Source organism: Channa argus, chromosome 21 (genome assembly GCF_033026475.1).
Source record: "Channa argus isolate prfri chromosome 21, Channa argus male v1.0, whole genome shotgun sequence".
NCBI classification, from domain to species: domain Eukaryota; kingdom Metazoa; phylum Chordata; class Actinopteri; order Anabantiformes; family Channidae; genus Channa; species Channa argus.
The window spans coordinates 9,383,548-9,401,573 of record NC_090217.1 but is presented as its reverse complement, the minus strand read 5'-3'; the positions used below and the strand labels follow the sequence as shown (position 1 = coordinate 9,401,573).

General features: G+C 39.4%; 2 protein-coding genes across 6 annotated transcripts in view; one reads left to right on the top strand and one right to left on the bottom strand.

Moving 5' to 3' along the window:
• Nucleotides 1–18,026, bottom strand: part of cacna2d4a (calcium channel, voltage-dependent, alpha 2/delta subunit 4a) — a 77,725-nt gene that overhangs the window by 34,246 nt on the left and 25,453 nt on the right. The window lies entirely within an intron of this gene.
• lrtm2a (leucine-rich repeats and transmembrane domains 2a) overlaps nucleotides 1–18,026 on the top strand; it is a 31,987-nt gene that overhangs the window by 7,686 nt on the left and 6,275 nt on the right. The window contains exons 2-6 of the mRNA XM_067490384.1: nucleotides 120–286; nucleotides 14,031–14,260; nucleotides 15,628–15,753; nucleotides 16,268–16,356; nucleotides 17,069–17,226. Coding sequence (XP_067346485.1) covers nucleotides 211–286; nucleotides 14,031–14,260; nucleotides 15,628–15,753; nucleotides 16,268–16,356; nucleotides 17,069–17,226 — 679 coding nt within the window. The 5' untranslated portion in view covers nucleotides 120–210. The remainder of the gene's footprint in view (nucleotides 1–119; nucleotides 287–14,030; nucleotides 14,261–15,627; nucleotides 15,754–16,267; nucleotides 16,357–17,068; nucleotides 17,227–18,026) is intronic.

Sequence of the window (18,026 nt, the reverse complement as noted above, 5' to 3'; positions counted from 1 at the left end):
TTTGGATTTTTAAATGTCTGAATGTGGAAATAGGAGACAATTACCTGTTTAATTATTTATAAGATTTCGTACATTTACTTGTTTGTTTGTCTCACTTTGATTTTGTCTCTCTCCTTAAGGTGTTTTGCCGCACTATTGGAGGCTGCCAGCATGGCAGCTTGACACCCACACCCATCCCTCTCACAGAGGACAGTTGCAGAGGTTTGTGTCATGCCCCCCCACACCCACCCCCCTAGGGGCATCGGCCTGCTCCCACCTAGTACTACCAGCCTCTTGGCCAGACCTGGTGAGTCGACAAAAATGAAGGATAAAAAGAAAAAAAGTAGTGTTTTGTTGCTGTAATTTTACTCATCTTTGTTCTGGCCTATTGTACTTGTAATTCCACATGAAATGAGGAACACTTTTTGTTTTGACAGCTGCTAATGTAAGCATGCCCAGCATACTTGAACGTACACACACACAAAGAACAAGGCACTGAGCATGATGTGGCCATGAGCCAAGTCTTACAGTGAAATGCTATATTACTGTATGTAATGTTAATACAGCCAGCAGCCTGTAGAGACTAAACGGGGGGGGAGAGAACTGACCAGCAGTTATTTGTCTTTCATTTCCCTACTATATCGCTTGCTTCTTTTTCCGTTCTCTTCCTTTCATTCTCCTTGTTTATTTTTCATATTTCTTATCTCCTTTTCTTCTCCGTCCTCACTTTTCTCTCGTTTCCTCTACCATTCATTTACCATCTGCTTTGCTCCTCCCTGTTACCCAGTCTCTTTCAGCCCATAATCTTTTCCCATCTCATACTACGTGTATACTAAGTTAAGACAAAAATCCATCAGTAGTCGGGTGGCATAGCAACAGATACAACTGCTGTATGCATGCCTGTGTGTGTGTGCTGTGGATTAGACAGTAAAGTGGATGCATCCTGGATTCTAGACACTTCTTCTAGTAATAGGCAAACAGTGACTTTCTAGCATTCCTTGTCTCTTTTGTCTTATGCCTAATATGACACAAGCAGACATCCATTACACATGATGTGCTCTCTGTTGTAAATTAAAAAATAAAAAGAATCTTTGTATTCCTTTTCGAGAAGTATTGCTCCAAAGGTGTCCAGCAAAAACACCCCTACAAACTGCTGTATTACACCAAAAACACTAAATGAAAGGGCAACACTATCTGACAGAAACGTACACACCCACATAGCACCTTTAAGTCAATATCCTTCCCTCAGACCTGCTCAGGTAACCTCTGCTTATCTACTCATCCTATACCTGTACTATTTCTCTTCACTTGTCCAGCACCTGTTCTTCATATGCCCCTTCATCTCAGCATTACATTAAGAACTATGGAACTACAATATCTTAATTCTCTTTTTGTCTTCAATTGTATTTCTTATTAATGCACCATAAACACTGCATTAATTCCTTACAGAATAAGAGTTAATGAAAAACGCTTACAGTCATCAAAAATGTTCTTCCTCAACCTCAGTGTCCCTTCAATGCAATTCAAAACAATTCTGCTAAAAAAGTTTTTTTCTATCTTTAATTCAATACACACTGAAGACACAAAATGTACAATGTTAATATTAGTTAGCATAAACAGGTGTTTACTTTAACTCTCATTCTGGTCTGTCACTATTTGCATTTCTCTCTCTGATCTCTGCTATTACTCCACACATGCTGTCAGACACACTCACAAACAAACGTACTGAGTCACTGGAAAATGCATATTAGGACTAGAAATGGGTAAGCATCCCATCCCATCAGCCAACGAATATGTCAGAATACTACAGCCCCAAAAATCAATTAACTGACAATATGTTTCCTTCCAGTGCTGAAAAACGTAATTCAGAAATGTAAGTTGACAACAAGGACAAAAAAAGATGCCTTCATAGGTTACAGGCAGACGTACTGTGTGTGAGAGACAACAGAAAGGTTGCTTTCCAAAGTGGCAGTATTATTTAATGTGTGCTTGTCAATCTTACAACTACTGTATACTGGAGTTGTATACGTTACATGGGATGGAAGGTGAAATGTATCCAACCCAATTAAAAGCATAATGGCTCAAATTCTGTGGGGCCACTACAAATTGACAAAAATACTCTTAGAAATCATTAATAAAAAATGGGTGAATTACTAGAAACTGGGAAAGGGATGGGGGGTTTACCACCACAGATAAAGACAAAAGTTTAAAAACTGTTCAAATAAGAAGTGGAGAATATAAACGGGAGTGATAAAGCGAGGGACAGAAGAAGTGAGAAAAAAGATGTAAACAGCGGGGAGTGGAAAAGAGGAGGAATAGATGGGAGATCAAAGAAGTGTAGTGAAGGAAAAAAGACTGTGAGGAAAGGGAAGGATGAAGGAGGAGAGGCGAGAGATGAGAACACAAAGGTCTATGAGCGACACAGAAACCATATGGTGCCTCCAGGCTTCCACGTTTTCAACAGACTGTCTCATCTGACAATCTGATACACACACACACACGCACACGCACACACACACACGTACACAGGCATGAATTTGTTCCTGTTTACACATACATTAACACACGAACCGTAGCTTAATTGAGCTCACGGTGTGTGTGCTTTGCAGATTAACTGACCATATAGCTTTTTCAAAAGAGTGACAGAGAGGGAGCAAAGGCAGAATGGTGCCACAATACAGTAATGTAAGTTGTAGCATTATGCTGGGAGTACAACTGTAACACAATTCAGTGACTATTGGCATAGCACTGGGTTTGAAACAATACCACAATAGGACTACAGTGACTGTATTTTAGAATAGAAAAAACAAACTTTCTGTCTATCTGTAGCAGCTCTCAGGTTAACACGGACTATTTTACAACATATTGTTTCTCTCTTGACTTTAAATATTCAAAGGCATTTGAATATTGTCAGCTGTGAGAGAATAAATTTAATCTCATAGTGTTTAGTACCTGCTGACACTGCTAAGATGTTGGGTTTGGTATGAAACCACTCCACTACACAATGTGTCTATGTGCAGGACAGGTTTGGAGTGTTTCATGTTACCTTGAATTAAATAGAAACTTCCATGACAGCTTTCCTGCAAGTTCTCCGATGTATCTGGAAAATTTAAGTACGTAATCTGTAGCTATTTCAATGTAACTATGTATGTATATGTTCAATTTTTCCCTGTATTCTATAATGTTTGTAGGGTCTGATAGAACCAATAGAACCACATAATTCGCAAAAAGGGCTCGTTACAATGGCCCGGGCGCACCCTAATCCTGCAGTACCCCCCCACAACCCCCCCAAGGGACATAGTAGTACATATTCTACAAGTCCACAGTATACTTATATACAGAATGGACTAATTTCTATGACCTTTTCAAGGCAGCAACCAGGGTCTTGTGTGTATTCCCACAACTGCCCATCTTGCAATTCCACGTGAGGTCACATTCCCAATGTGCCATCTGCATCAAGAATCTATGAATTGCACTTAGTCTGGGCTCTCCCCTGGGACCACTTGCCTTGTGAGAAACTACCGGGGCCCAGATGACCTGTACAACACAGCTACAGTAATTATAGGGGCAAACAAACTGCTTTAACACATTAAGGTGGTTATAATTGGACGGCAATCACAGTACCCCAATAGGCATTTTTCACTTCTGTTTTGACCTCAGTTTATTGTTGCAGGTAAAACAGAAATGTGCTAGATCAAACACACAAAACATGGCACTGGCTGACTTTCAAAGGACTGTGTTATATCCTCATTCACTAGGCGTATTGGAAAAGCAATATAAATAACTAGATAAAAGGCAAACTGACCGTCAAAGTTCAAGGAGATCAGCATGTGTGACAATGGCAATGAAAAAAAAATAAGGGCTGGTCCAGTTCTCCAATCACAATGTTGTGACAAAGAGTGGCAAAGTTTTACCAGTGACCAGGAACAGAATACTCAGGCAAGTGATGCAGAGGCAAGCAGTACAAATTAAATCAAATGCAGAGACTGGATGCTGGTCCAATTGGTGAAAGTTTTCGGGCAGGTGGACCACAAGTGTAACTTCATAACTGGCTCCCTGCATCCAATCAGGGGAGATGCCTGGATGCATCCAGTCTAAGTACATTTGTCCACCCCTTGCCCCAACTTGTTCACTGATTGGAACATCTTCCAGCCCCTGGACCAATCAAGCTGAAGGTCATAAATCTGAATAATCCTCAACACCACAAACAACTCGCTGAACAATACCGATATAGTACTACACTCAATGCAAGTCCAATATAGATCAAGTGCGAGGCTGAGCTTAGCTATGATAAGCTCTGATAATCTCTGGGTGGCTCATTCATAACATAGATTAGAACTTTTTATGACAAGTAATCATACAAAATAGTCCTGGATAATATAGCTATTTGAGATGTGCTCTATTTATCTTAGCAAACTCCACAAGCCTCTGAAAAGGGCATCCAATTAGAAAGAGAAGAGATTTCAAGCACCGTTCAGCCAAATGTAACATTAGGATAAAAGCTACCACTTTTCATCTACATCTTTGTCTGTCTATCTATGTATGTATCTATCTATAAACTTAAAAAACAAAAATAAAATTACACAATTTATTATATAATGTGTGTACTGTATGTGAGTGCACTTGGGATCAATACCATTCCTCCATCAATTCCTTCTGAGGAATGTGTGGGCATGCATTAAGACTTGTTACAGATCCAAGACAGGATCTTTCTATTCTAGTCACACTGATGTGAATGGTACATCAAGAGGCAAGCATCCGTCATTTCCTCTCCAAATTCTGAATATATTCAGCCTTGGATGGAAGCCCACTTGAGTGGTCACTAAAAAAATAAAAAACCCAACACCTACCAAAAAGGTGGTGTTTGTGAGGCCTGCACCTTTGCTTAAGTTGACCTTAAATCACTTTGTTGCTGTGCCTTTACCTCTCATTCTCTTTGTCTTAGCTGTCTTACCTGTCTTACTTGACAAGTTAATAGCCACTATCCCAAAAAATAATGTTATTGCATTTCACATCCTCCTAAGGGCTATAATGTTGCGTGACCAAGCACTATATGTCACTACAAATTGATACACATAGCATGAATTAGAGAGGCAGACCAGCCTACACATTACCGATTCACCCTTCCAACTCAGAAAAATTATTCTGTCTTACCAATGTAGAATTCACCACAGCAGAAATCGACAGAAGAGACAGATACTGAAAAAGAGTAGAACGTTTGAGACTGAAAAAGAAACAGCATAGGAAGAAACAAAGAGGGTCATAGGGACAGATAACTGGAGGCAATTCCAAAAGGAAGAATTTGTGAAAAAAAAACACATCTGTAAATTTTAAGAAAGGCTTTGCCCTTCTTCACCCTCCTTCTCCTCTTCTTATCACAGTGTCAGCAGGAGTAAAGTTTCCAATTCTAAACCAAGCTCCTACTTTTCTTCAACTCTTGAATGTAAGGCTGGGTTTCGAACTTCAATATATTTTTAGGGCATCTGTAAAATTGGTTTGATCCTATAAAGTACTAAAATATGCCTTGTGATATCTATGCAGGGGCCAGACAGTGCCAGTGTTCACACATGTGACTAAAAATTAGATGTGTACATGTAACATAAGCTCAACAAGTAACAAGCCAATAAAAGTAATTATTAAAAAATGGCAATGAATAAGCATAAACATGCAGCAAAGTGATAATTTTAGCTTTTCTCCTTGTCTACTAATGATTTTGGATACATTATATGCTAACATAGTAAGACTGTTTACCAAATGCTAAGAACATCTAAAATCCCCTCCCTCTGCCTACAGGACCTGCTCAGCAGTGAATCACATCAGAAAGAAGACAGAGGATCAATGAGTGATAGTGACGTTATTATTAGTTTATGGATATTCAAAAAAAAAACTAATATGTTCAATCAAAGGAGATATTCAGCCTATAGTGACGTGTTGTAGAGATAAATTGATGATCTCAATTTTCAGTTTATTAGATACCCCAAGCTAAAATGAGAGAGTTTGAACAGACAAGCTAAACCACATTGTGGTTTTGAATATTAAAAAAATTAAGTTTTTACATTTGGTCTAGTAAAAAGTATTGTTCAGAAATCAGTATCAAAGTCAAGGTGTGTGTTTCAGTGTGTGTTCATGCGACCATAACTTGTGTCGTGAGCAATCACACACAGTTATAAAAATACCTACATTCAGACAGAAAGGTTGTGTGCGTGAGAGAAAAAGAGATGATGTAGGTCTGATTTGATTCGTAAACCACAAACTTCTTGTCCTTCTTCAACATTATCTATAACTATGATTGCTACATAAACACAAAACTAATTCACCAATGTTGAAATAATGTGCACCTGTGGACAATATGGTGTGGTATGGTATTATGGTATGGTAATACAAACACACATTTATTGTCACACACAGGAAGACTAACACACACTGGCTGGCCATTTTCCATTTGCTAACGAAATGAGGTCTCAGGTTACAACAGGGATAAGATGTACGAGCCTCTTTAAAACTGCAGACAGTTTCTCTAGAAAAACAGGTTGGGAAGCATATTCATGTAATGTAGATTAAAGATTAATCATTGTATTTAACAAACTACAACTTTAAAGTCCTTTTCTCTATAGCTATTTCTCTATAGCTGCCTCTGTTTCTGAATCAGATGAAGACACTAAGACACGAAGACACACTAGATTATCACTTACTCAAATAATGTAAGTGATGTATTGTTACTGATAAATGTAATGAATGCAACTTGAAGAGGTAAGTACAGTAACTTTTCCCCCTATTTTGATTATTCCATATGCTTGAGATAACCACAGTGGATCATGTCGTCCCCACATCGATTTGGCAGAGGTTTTTACGCTGGATCCCTTTCCTGACACAATCCTCTCTAATTTTTACTGAGCTTGGGAAAGGTACTCAATTGCTGGGGTTGGGCACTTTGAGGGTTCACTGTCTTACTCAGTGACACTTCTACATATGCCCACGGGGAGTTGGGCAGCAAACCACAGACCCTTCGGTAAATAGACAGCAATTAAAACTAGTTAGCCGGCACAAGCAACTGTTTAACTAACAGTTGTTTTTTAAATGAAGGCAATGTATCAGATCAAATCTAAGCTCTGTTGTGTTGCAGCAGCAGTATATTTTTGGGCCAGACTCGATTTCCTGTGTGAAAAATTAAAGAGTAAAAAATACAGGCGAGTGAGTGTGTCTCGCGGAGAACAGCTGGTCATTTTCGTAATAAGATAGCACCAAGTCTGTCCTTTGCATGGAAAACAACTTGTCCCCTGGTAACATGCAACTGGGTTCAGTAACAGAAGTGGCTGTTGTGATGACATCATATCTGGGTCCAGTGTCACCAAGGGGCCCTGGATATAAACTTACAGACAGCTGAGGCCCTGAAGTTGTTAAGCAAGGTTGCCTAGGAGACACATCACATCACAGAGTTTATTGCAGCATCAGAGACTGATACCATAAGTTTAATTTATGTTTTGTGTATATGCTGGGGACATATGCTATAAATGAAAGCACTGAGTTAAAAATTAGTTTTAAAGATGTATGATTCTATGTGGATTAATACCATAAAGTGCCATAAATAACCATATGAACTTCTGTGTTGACATCTGTAAAGCAACAAAAACTGTCCGCTGCTTCCTAAACAACCAGCCATGGGTCACCAAAGACAATAAAATAATCCTAAATGAAAAGAAGTCAGCGTTCAGGTCAGGTGAAAGGGAAGCAGTGAGAGAGGTCCAGAGACAGCTGTCAGTAAAGATCAAAGAGGGGAAGGAGGCTTACAGAAGGAAGCTTGAACAGAGGCTCCTACAGAAGGATACCAGAGCAGTCTGGAGTTGCATGAAAAGCATCCCTGGATATAAGACCAGCAGCCAGAGGTCAGAGGGGAGTGTGGATAGAGCTAATGATTTCAACACCTTTTCCAATAGATTTAATGTTCCTCATATCCACCCCCCAAGGAGCTTCATCACAAGTGTCCATGTCTCGCCTCTGCATGACTCGGACATCACTCCTGTCTCTGCAGCAATGACCGTCTCAGCAGAGCAGGTGAGGAGAGAGCTACGCAGGCTTCGCCCCACAAAGGCTGCAGGTCCTGATGGAGTCAGTCCCAGTGTACGGAAAGCCTGTGCCCTACAGCTATGTGGCGTCCTTGAGCACATCTTCAACCTGAGCCTGCAGCTGAAGAGGGTGCCTGTGGGATGGAAAACAATCATGCCTGGTGCCAGTATCGACGGGGCCCAGCCAGGTGTCCCCAGTGACTATAGACCTGTGGCTCTAACCTGTGACAACCCCATGGTTGCCTGGATTTTGGACTATATACCTCACTGGCCGGCCCCAGTATGTCCGTCTGCAGAACTGTTTGTCTGACACTGTGACCTGCAACATAGGTGCTCCCCAAGGGGCAGTTCTATTTCCCTCTCTCTTCACCCTGTGTACCTCTGACTTCAGGTACAAGTCAGAGTCCTGCCACCTTCTGAAGTTTTCTGATGACTCTGCGGTTGTTAAATGTATCCAGGGTGTAGATATTACAGATATCATGCTCAACATCAGTACAACAAAGAGACTAGCGGTGGACTTCAGGAAATCTGGGACTCCTGTCAATTCTCTCTCCATACAGTGAGAGGCGTTGGAAGTACTTTCGAAGTACAAATACCTGGGTGTCCAGCTGAACAATAAACTGAAATGATCAGTTAATGCAGCATCAATATACAGGAAAACACAGAGCAGCACTATGCTACGGATGTTTTATGAGTCCGTGGTAGCCAGCTCCATCTTCTATGCTGTGGTTTGCTGGGGCAGCAATATGAAGGTGACAGACAGTAACGGATTGGACAAACTAATAAGGAGGGATGGTTCTGTTGTGGAGGAGAAGCAGGACCCTCTGCATGTTGTGGCTGACAAGAGAATGTTGTCCAAACTCCTTTCAATTCTGGACAATCCCTCCCACCCACTCCACTGCGTGCTGGATGCAGAGAGGAGCCTTTTCAGCCAGAGACAGATCACAGTAAAGTGCTACACAGAACACCACAGGAGATCCTTTCTCCCAGTGGCCATTAAACTGTAATGCCAAGGGGACTAAATGATCAAAACAGAGAAATAGTTTTGTTTTTATTTCATGTATTATTTTTATTTGTGTTTACTCATCTAGCTGGATATTTTCCTACTTGTTGATCAGTAGTTTATACTTGTACTTGTTTATTGTCTTGATTTGGGGAAAGTTTTTACCTTTCTTTTCTACTTTTCATGTGGAGAGCAGCTGTAACAAGGCAACACAATTTCCCAACGGGATCAATAAAGTTGTTTGAACCTTGAATTTTGAACAAAACATTTCAGGCAGAAGATATTGTAACACACCCATCAGGGTGGTTCTTGAGAGACATTCAGGGCTTCCAATTGAGCATTGCTCCATCAATCCTTCAAAGTCTGGATGGAATCCAAACAAAACGCCTAAATAATCCAGTCACTGGACAAAATTTAAATGCAAACTTATGCAGAATGCTTGCAAGTGACACACCGCTACAGTATGTCATTTCACCTGTGCTGGTAGAAAGCTTGGTGTCAGAGGGTTTGGGCAGACTAAAATATTTAAAGGATGTTTAAAGGCAGCTATACAACAAAGGTTAATAGTGGTACAAAGTTAAGAATTAGTTAGCTGAAAAATAGATTTAATGTTTATTCTAACCGAAGACAAGAGCAGTTTAACAGTTGTAAAATGCCACTACCAGTCTAGAGTCTGGAGTCTAGAGGCAGGAATTACAAAACAATTTGAAAATGTAATATAAACTACCAGCAGAATACCTGTAAGAATAATTAAGAGTGGTCTTTAGATGTACATTTTTTATAAATATATTTAAAATGTTGAGACAACTTGGTTAGTGAATTGTTAATACAGAAATATATTCTGTTTGCACATGTACCTGTACCCCTGTACTGCAGTAATACAAAGACATATATAATATATTTAAATTTAAAGGAAGACAACTGATCATTAACATCAATAACATCAGGCTGCCTGAACTTCTTACAACTAAAGGTTTTTTTCTCAAAACAGCTCTAAGAGTTGCCTCAGAAGACTTGCAGCAAACAGGAACATGTTGTTGCATTTTAATTCGATGCAATGTCTTACTTTGTTTCCTACAACTGACACAATTCCCTGCCTACATTTCCACAAAAATGTCAGGACTTCTATGGCATGTATTTGAGAATGCAGGCTGAAGTCTGTCTGGACTAAATTAAACTGCACGGAACCACTTAAACTTATTTGGACTGAAATCTCCCTATATTCCCCTCTGACTGTGGTTCAATATTTTCCTTATGGTTTGGTTGTGGGGAACACTACAGCACAGAGGATTTGGAGCAGCTAAATTAAGCCTAAACAACAACCCGCCTCCTCCACGACGGCAGCTAAAACCACTCATAAATGTTGGAAGATAGGCTTTAGTTCTGAGGGCAGGCGAATGAGAGGGGGTGATGAAATGTTATAATGTACAGCAGCAGAGAGAGAAGAGAAGAGACGTAGTGGTTAGGGAACAGAAAAATGTGTACGAGGGGAGAATTCTACCTCTGTAAAATACAGACTATACTGCAGAATGTGAGAGATGAATGGTGTACAAAGATGACCGCAATTTGACATTTGACATGATAGAAGGAAGAAGCAACACAATTTCTCTCTCTATGGCTTTCTTTCACTCTATCTCAGTTGTATAACAGTGCTTATACCTGTGGGCCATATTGTCCTCAGAAAATCCCCTGCACTGCTGCACCTTCTCAAACCTATTATGAGAAATTCAGAGTCACTGTGCAAAAAAAAAAAAAATGAATAAAAATCTTTCCAGACTATTACTGAGCTATTGCATTCAAAGATCAGCCACAAAGGGTGGTGCTATTATGAGGCTGGAGGAGGATCAGCTTTCTCAAAATAATCATTTGCATAATATTTTGCAAAACCTTGTGTGAATGATTTAGTTTAGTGAGGAAGTGAACACAAGCAAGCACAAAGGAGAGACAGCTGAGACTCCAATCAGGAAAGACAGAAGCCTCTAGTTAGTGATTATAATGACCAGTGCTGTTGCCTGACCTTGAAATGCACTTTGCCTGTCTATTTTTGTGCCCAAGCTCAGTGCCCAAGGTGCACTGGTAAAAGCAGTGGATATATTTCCTTTTCATTCATTTATGAAGTTAATTCTTTTATGTAGCAGAGAGGATAACAGGAGAGTTCTCACATACTGATCTTACTTATAAGGCAAAAGTCTTTATTTTCTAAACCCGTTTGGTTCAGAATGCAAAATGGGGCAGTGTCCTGGTTGAGGGAGGTCATGTTCTGTCTGGCAGACAAGAACTGTCTGAGGAAAGATGCTATTTCCAGACTGTTGTCTGCTTTTATGTATTCTCAGAATTTTACAGTGGAGTTCCTTAAGCTTTTAACTAGGGCTATGCTATTATCATATTGTTTATAGTATATCAAATTTGATATGACAAAAATTTGCTATATTGTGATATTGACAATTTGCGTATACAAGCTGAAGGCCAAGCTTGCATGGTAGTAGAGGTAATTCTAGAAATAAAGAACCTGTTGTTTGAAAATTGTTCAGTAAATGAAAAAACATGTCAAGCAAACATTTGTAAACTGTGTCAAAAATCCAAAACAGCAAAGAGTGGAAAAGTATTATTTAAAGTGACATTCTATATAGTGGATTAATTGTTATTTCCTAGAATCTCTGATCACTGCAAGTCTGTTTATGACCAGAATAGGAAATTAAAAAAACTTTAATTGTTACGTATAAAGAATCTTTTCATCTCCTTTTTTCCTACTGCACCATTGCACGTTAATATTTTAGATGCAGATGGCCTGAGTAAATAAAGCTGCTTTAGAAGAACTGTATGACTTTCAACAATCACTCATGTCTTCTTATTTCTTTTTTTTTTTTTACAAATTACAATGTGGACTGGCCAGTTAAGAGCAATTTCACAGTGTTTCATCACATTTAGAGCCAGATAAGACTCTATGTGTGACGAAAGAGAATTCAGTCATGATGAAGAGCAAGAGTAACAGGAGAGAAAATTAGAATGAAAGCAAATGTAAAATTCAAAGGATCGACTAAGGAGAGAAAATGCAACAACAAGAAGTGGGTAAAAATAGTGTGGAAAAAGGCAATAGCACACTGAGAAATACAGAAAATGCTAATAATATGCAGATGATGCAAGTGATGCAATCTGCTGTTGAAGCAAAGTCTTGCCAGGAAGTAAAAAGGGCTGTGTTTATGTCTAGAGTTTAGACAGAGCAGTCTTCTTAATATCATGCTTTGTTGATGTTTAATACACAATCATGCACACAAGCACACATACGCAGTGAGGTAAAGCATAAGTTGTGCTGATAAGCCATAGGCTGAAAACAAAGTCAGCCACTATAACGAGACACTGAGGGAATACGGAGTGTTTAGAGACTCAATGTGAAAGAGAATGAGAAAGATAAAGAGACTCAAGTGGAAAGAGATTACAAAGTAAAGTGAGGGACAGACAGGCTGGAAGAAAAATGAAAAAGAATTAATTAAACTGTTTCAATTAATAGATGCAAATAAAGATAGAACAGGAGGAAGCAAATGAAAGGCTTGTAGACTTGAAACAGAATGAATAAGGTTGGCTAAAACCAGAGAAAGAAATAGAGATAATGAGTGGAAATTATGAAATGACTACAGTGTGCAGGAAAACAATGAATTGAACATAAGACAAACAGAGAGGATTTCCCTCATGACTGTCACTAAAGAGAGACTGCTGTGAGATGCAGACAAACATACCCACAAAACAAAAAAAGAAAAGACAAAGGCAGGCACAACACAAAAGAATAGTTACTTGTACAGCTCTTATGAAAAGAGATATGACTTAGCAGAAAAGGCTGGTGCAATAGAAATACCATTCAACACACACACACAAACATTTAACACAACTAGTCTGCCCATGTTTTTGGTTTGCTTCGATTTTTTCAGACAAAGACAAAACTGGTACATTTAAATCCGACAAAGCAGTAAAGAATAAAATCCTTTGAAGTTTCTTGAATATTAAACATTCTGCATTAAACATCCAGTAATTCCAGCATTTAAACAGTAAATATCAAAATTGCCTTTGGCTTAAGACGGTATTTCATTAGAGCTGGGTGGATGTTTCCCCCTAGTGTTTTGCATTTTTAAATTATTCAAAAGTAATGGCACAAATTTCAAATTGCTGATTTCCTCTATAAATTGGTCAATAAATGTGAATCTAATATTCACCATAGCCACAAATAACAACGTGCAATATTTCTAAGCTGATAAAACACACAAAGTCACATGTTTTTGTGTTTATTTAACACATCCGTTAAACAGGGAAAGTAATGGTGGAAAAACTAATGGCAACACTAGGCTCCTGATGTCACTAAATGTCAAGTGGAGTCAGGTGTTAGCAAACTCAGAGTCCAATCAATAAAACAAGGACCTGGACCACTTACCATTGTGGAGGGGAACATGAATTTCAAAGTGTATTAAGGTATCCTATAGGATAATGTAGGGTGGCTTTTTGCAAGCTGAAGCACAGAAGTAACTGGGTGATGCAGCAGGACAATGACCCTAAACACCAAAGTAAAACTATTAAAGATTATCATTAGAGACACTAAATCCACCTTTTGGAGTGGCCCAGTCATATTCCACACCTCAAACGCTTGCTTGAGGTTCTTGCTGCCAACAGCTGGTTCAACCAATTATTAAAACACAGTTGCCATGACTTTTTCCACCATCACTTTGTATGTTTAATGGGGGTGTTCAATTCAGACATGGAAGATCATGGCTGATCATGACTGTGTTTTATCAGCTTAGAAATACTGTGTTTGTTTCTGTTTTTGACTGGTGAAGATCAGATTACATTTTATGACCAATTTATGCAGAAAACCAGAAAACTGCAAAAAGTGTCACTACTTTTGTGTGACTGTACTAATCAGTAAAAATAACCATTTATAGTGATAACAAATGAACCATGTGTTTTTCTCTTCTTCTCTTCTAACCTGTCTTCTCCCTCAGCCTTCCTTTGTGTCCTTTGCCTCTTGGCAGTGCTTCTGCCATCAGGCTCCTTCTGCCCCCCTCCCTGTCTCTGCTCCACAGATGGCCTGGTGGTGGACTGTGGGGGCCGTGGTCTCTCCTCTATGCCTCCCCTGCATCTGTTGCCTCCAGGGTGCCGCTCCCTCCAGCTAGCCAACAACAAGTTTGCCTCACTGGGAGCCTCTGCCTTCACTAACCTCACCTCTCTGGAGGTCTGCAACACACTGTTTATTATTGTCAGTGAATTGTCTTTAAAAATGTTGTGGGTTGCTGTTACACGGTTGTGCAGCGCTGCATGTGCAGTTGTTTCCGCACTGACCTTGAAAGTAAATTTCCCCCAGGACAGTAAGTAGTACTGTATGGTAAGACTCGTGTTGCGCAAACTGCAGACAACCTCTCCTCTCAATCTGAAACTGATGCAAAGCCAAGTTCTTAGAATTTAAATATAACAGCAAAAATGATGATGGATAGCTGGGTAGGCTGGGTAAACACAAACTCATCTGTTACAAACTGTGCCTGCTGTTTAGGTCCAATCTTAAATATTGTTTGTTATTTTCACATCAGGCATCAGACAATAGACAGATTCAAGTCCCTGTCAATTTTTACAAAAATATAATACGCATGTCTGCTTATGAAACGTTTCAGGGAAATATACAAAAGGTCAACTCCCTAATTGGCTGTATTTAAAAGGCAATTTACTTCTTTAAAAGGCAATTTATTGTGATTTGACTAGTCATTTCAGCTTAAGGTATAAAATATGTGTTAAAGTTTTGTGGCACGTTTTCCGTTTTTGACTACATTTCATTGACACCATCACTCAGTGCATTTACATGCACTTACATAACCCGGTCACAGTTTGCCTTCTCAGGTAAGGTAATTTCTTATTTGCCATGTAAACAAGAATCTGGGGTCCTGTTTTCGGTTTAGTGGATTTGAGCAATTTGATTTTCCTAGGTAAGTTTCTCCTAATGAACGCTGACTTCTCTGCCGTGCATAACCATTACAGGGTTTCTAATCTGTTTTTTTACAAGAGTGCATGTGCATGACTAAAGCCTGCAGAAGTGGAAACCAGCAGAGTGGAGTGGCTGGAAAGAGATCATTACATGGAAATGTCACTGGTACAGCAATGCTTCCTTGTTTTTAATTCAGCCCACCTTAATTATGATTGAAAATGCTACAAAGTGCCCGGTAAAAGTTTAAGTAAGTCTCTTCCTATCATGTGTTGTTTTTTCTTAATGTAGATAGCTGACATGCTGAGAAGGAGCTCGTTCTCTCATTGTGCTGTCAGTTGGCTCAGACACAGTAAAAAAAATAAAAATAAAATCAGAAAGCTGTGTGTTCTGTCACTCCAGAAACTGTGACCAGTGCCACCGAAATAAAGATACAGGAGGGTTACAGGAGAAGTCTTTTTTTCTGAGCTGCATGTATACATAGATTTATAGTAACCAGGTTACTTTGTGTATCTAAACTCATTCACCAAATAACTGCGTTACCTGATTCCTTAAGTACATGTAAATGCAGTCACTATCTAAAATACAAATGTGTTTTTAAAGTAAAAATATATTCTTGTCTATTTTAGGAATTGGACCTTTCAAACAACTACCTAGATAATTTACCAGCTGGATTATTCAGAGACATGTCTAACCTAACTAGACTGAATCTGCACAACAACTCACTAACAGTAATGGACAGAGAGCTCTTCCAGGTAAGCACTGTTTCAATCTATAATACAGCTCAATAACAAGATTAAAGTTCTTTTTTCAGCTAAGAATCATACAGATCTTCATACTGTAATAAATGAAAGAGTTCCTCCCAAAATACATGCTTGGAATGTATTGTGAGATAATACATTAGCCCAGTCAATCCACCAAAATACTAATACGAATTAAGAGAGAAATGCTGATACGCTCTTTCAACTCCTGGGCAAGGCTCAACAGACCCTGTTTAGGAATAGAGCCAACCCGAGCTGATATACTCAGTGACTGGGCTGCCATCCAGGTGGTAAATTAGTAATAAACACTTTGCTCAACACTTTCATCTACTTTTATTCAAACCTGTAGGATGAACTTGTATCTTGACATCACTTGGGATCCTAACTTAAACACGATTAGCCCAAAAAGTGGTGATGGCTGAGCCTTACTATAATAATAATAACAAATAAGAGATTTGCTGTATGAGAGGACCAAAGAAGACACACAAAAGTCTTGATCTTTCTACAGGGTATGGGGAATCTTCAGAGTCTGGACCTGTCCCTAAATGGACTGTCCTCTGTTCCTCTTGGGCTACTGGATGAGCTGCAAAGCCTCAGGTACACCAGTGATGTGTTTTTTTATCCAATGTGCTTTTGCAGACTCACCAATAGTGCAACAATCGAGCAACAATAGAGTGCAATCATGTTCTCTGACTTTAAACACATTAATCCTACCCTAAAAACATCAAAGACCACAGGTTAGACTCTGTTGAAACGAAAATTATGTAAAACTAAATAAAATTAATTTATAGTTCAAATGAAAAGTAGAATTTGAAACTTAAGATACTGTAGCTCTAGTATGAGACTCAATCTGCCCAGCGCTTCAATATTTAATATTCAAGCCAAAATTATTTTAATTTAATCAACATGTAGGCTAGTGTTAGACAGAAGCCTGTTTCACAGATGAACTCAGGACAATGTCAGGACAAATCAGCCCCAGAGTTGTGTTTCACACATGTAACATACAGCGGGAGATCGACTGAATCAGAAGCGTCACACACAGGCTCACACACATGATACAGACATTGTACTAGGATGCTCGTAGGTTAATGTCCCGATAATCTCTGGAGCGTCTCACTCAAATAATTCTGTTCTTACAAACACTGCAGCTGGACAAAGTCAGGATAATTTTTAAAGAGGCTGGAGATTGCACAATAGCGGTGGTGACTGAGACTGCCATCAGCTACTTTTTAAATACATGCCACAAGGGTAAATTCTTGACTTGATAGAAGTTGAGAGAAAAATAGTTTTTATTTTAATTATTTAATAGGTGGCTGTCACTAGCAGGCAACAGGCTTCATGGCTTGGAGAGGGCAGCATTTGAGCCCCTTGCCAACCTGCAACACCTTGAACTGGGACACAACCCATGGGAATGTGATTGCAACCTCCGTGATTTCAAACACTGGATGGAGTGGCTTCTGTACAGAGGTATGTGTTTGATTTATGTTATAGGAGAATGACAGGGCAAAAAAAAGGTATTTTTAAGAAAGCAGTGGGCCAAAACCACAGGATGCTAGTTTATGTCAGAGACAAACCCGGATGTGTGTTTCTCTTTGTGTATCTCTGTGCGTCTTACTACGTAATACAGCTGCATGAGGTGCAGTTGTATTACGTAGTCGATGTGTAAACACACATTACTGTGGTCCTTGTGTGTTTCTTTTGTACAGAGACTGTCCACGTGTTTCTGCAGGCTGTTAGTACATCAGATAACCACAGCTGCTCTCCGCGCTCTTTTCATGTGTAAAAATCTACATTCACCTCAGTGCCTCAGGCCTCAGCTGCCCCGCTAATGAAGCATCTCGCCTCTTTTCTGTTCCATTCTTCTCTTCGCTTCACTCTGTTCTCTTCAGCTTTCGGAGCTCTGCTCTGCTCAGTACACTTCAGTACACTACACAGACGGACACATGGCGGACATGATAACTTAATAGTGATCAAAGCAGCAGTGAAAATTACAAGGTCACATTTTGTAGTTGAACACGAAAATCATGGCAGCAGCTGTTAAAAAGGTAAATGACGCATGATATGTGTTTTAGAAAGCGCAACAAAGCACGGAAGTCTGACAAACATGTTGACAATAGTCTGTGTTGACTTCTATCTAATACGAACTACTTCAAGCATACACAACTGGGATATTTGGAGAGAAAGAGCTGTGTACAGAGGGGATTCTTTTTTGTATCATGCTGAGAATAAACCATCTGGGGGCTAAATACCACTTTCCCCCTGTCTTT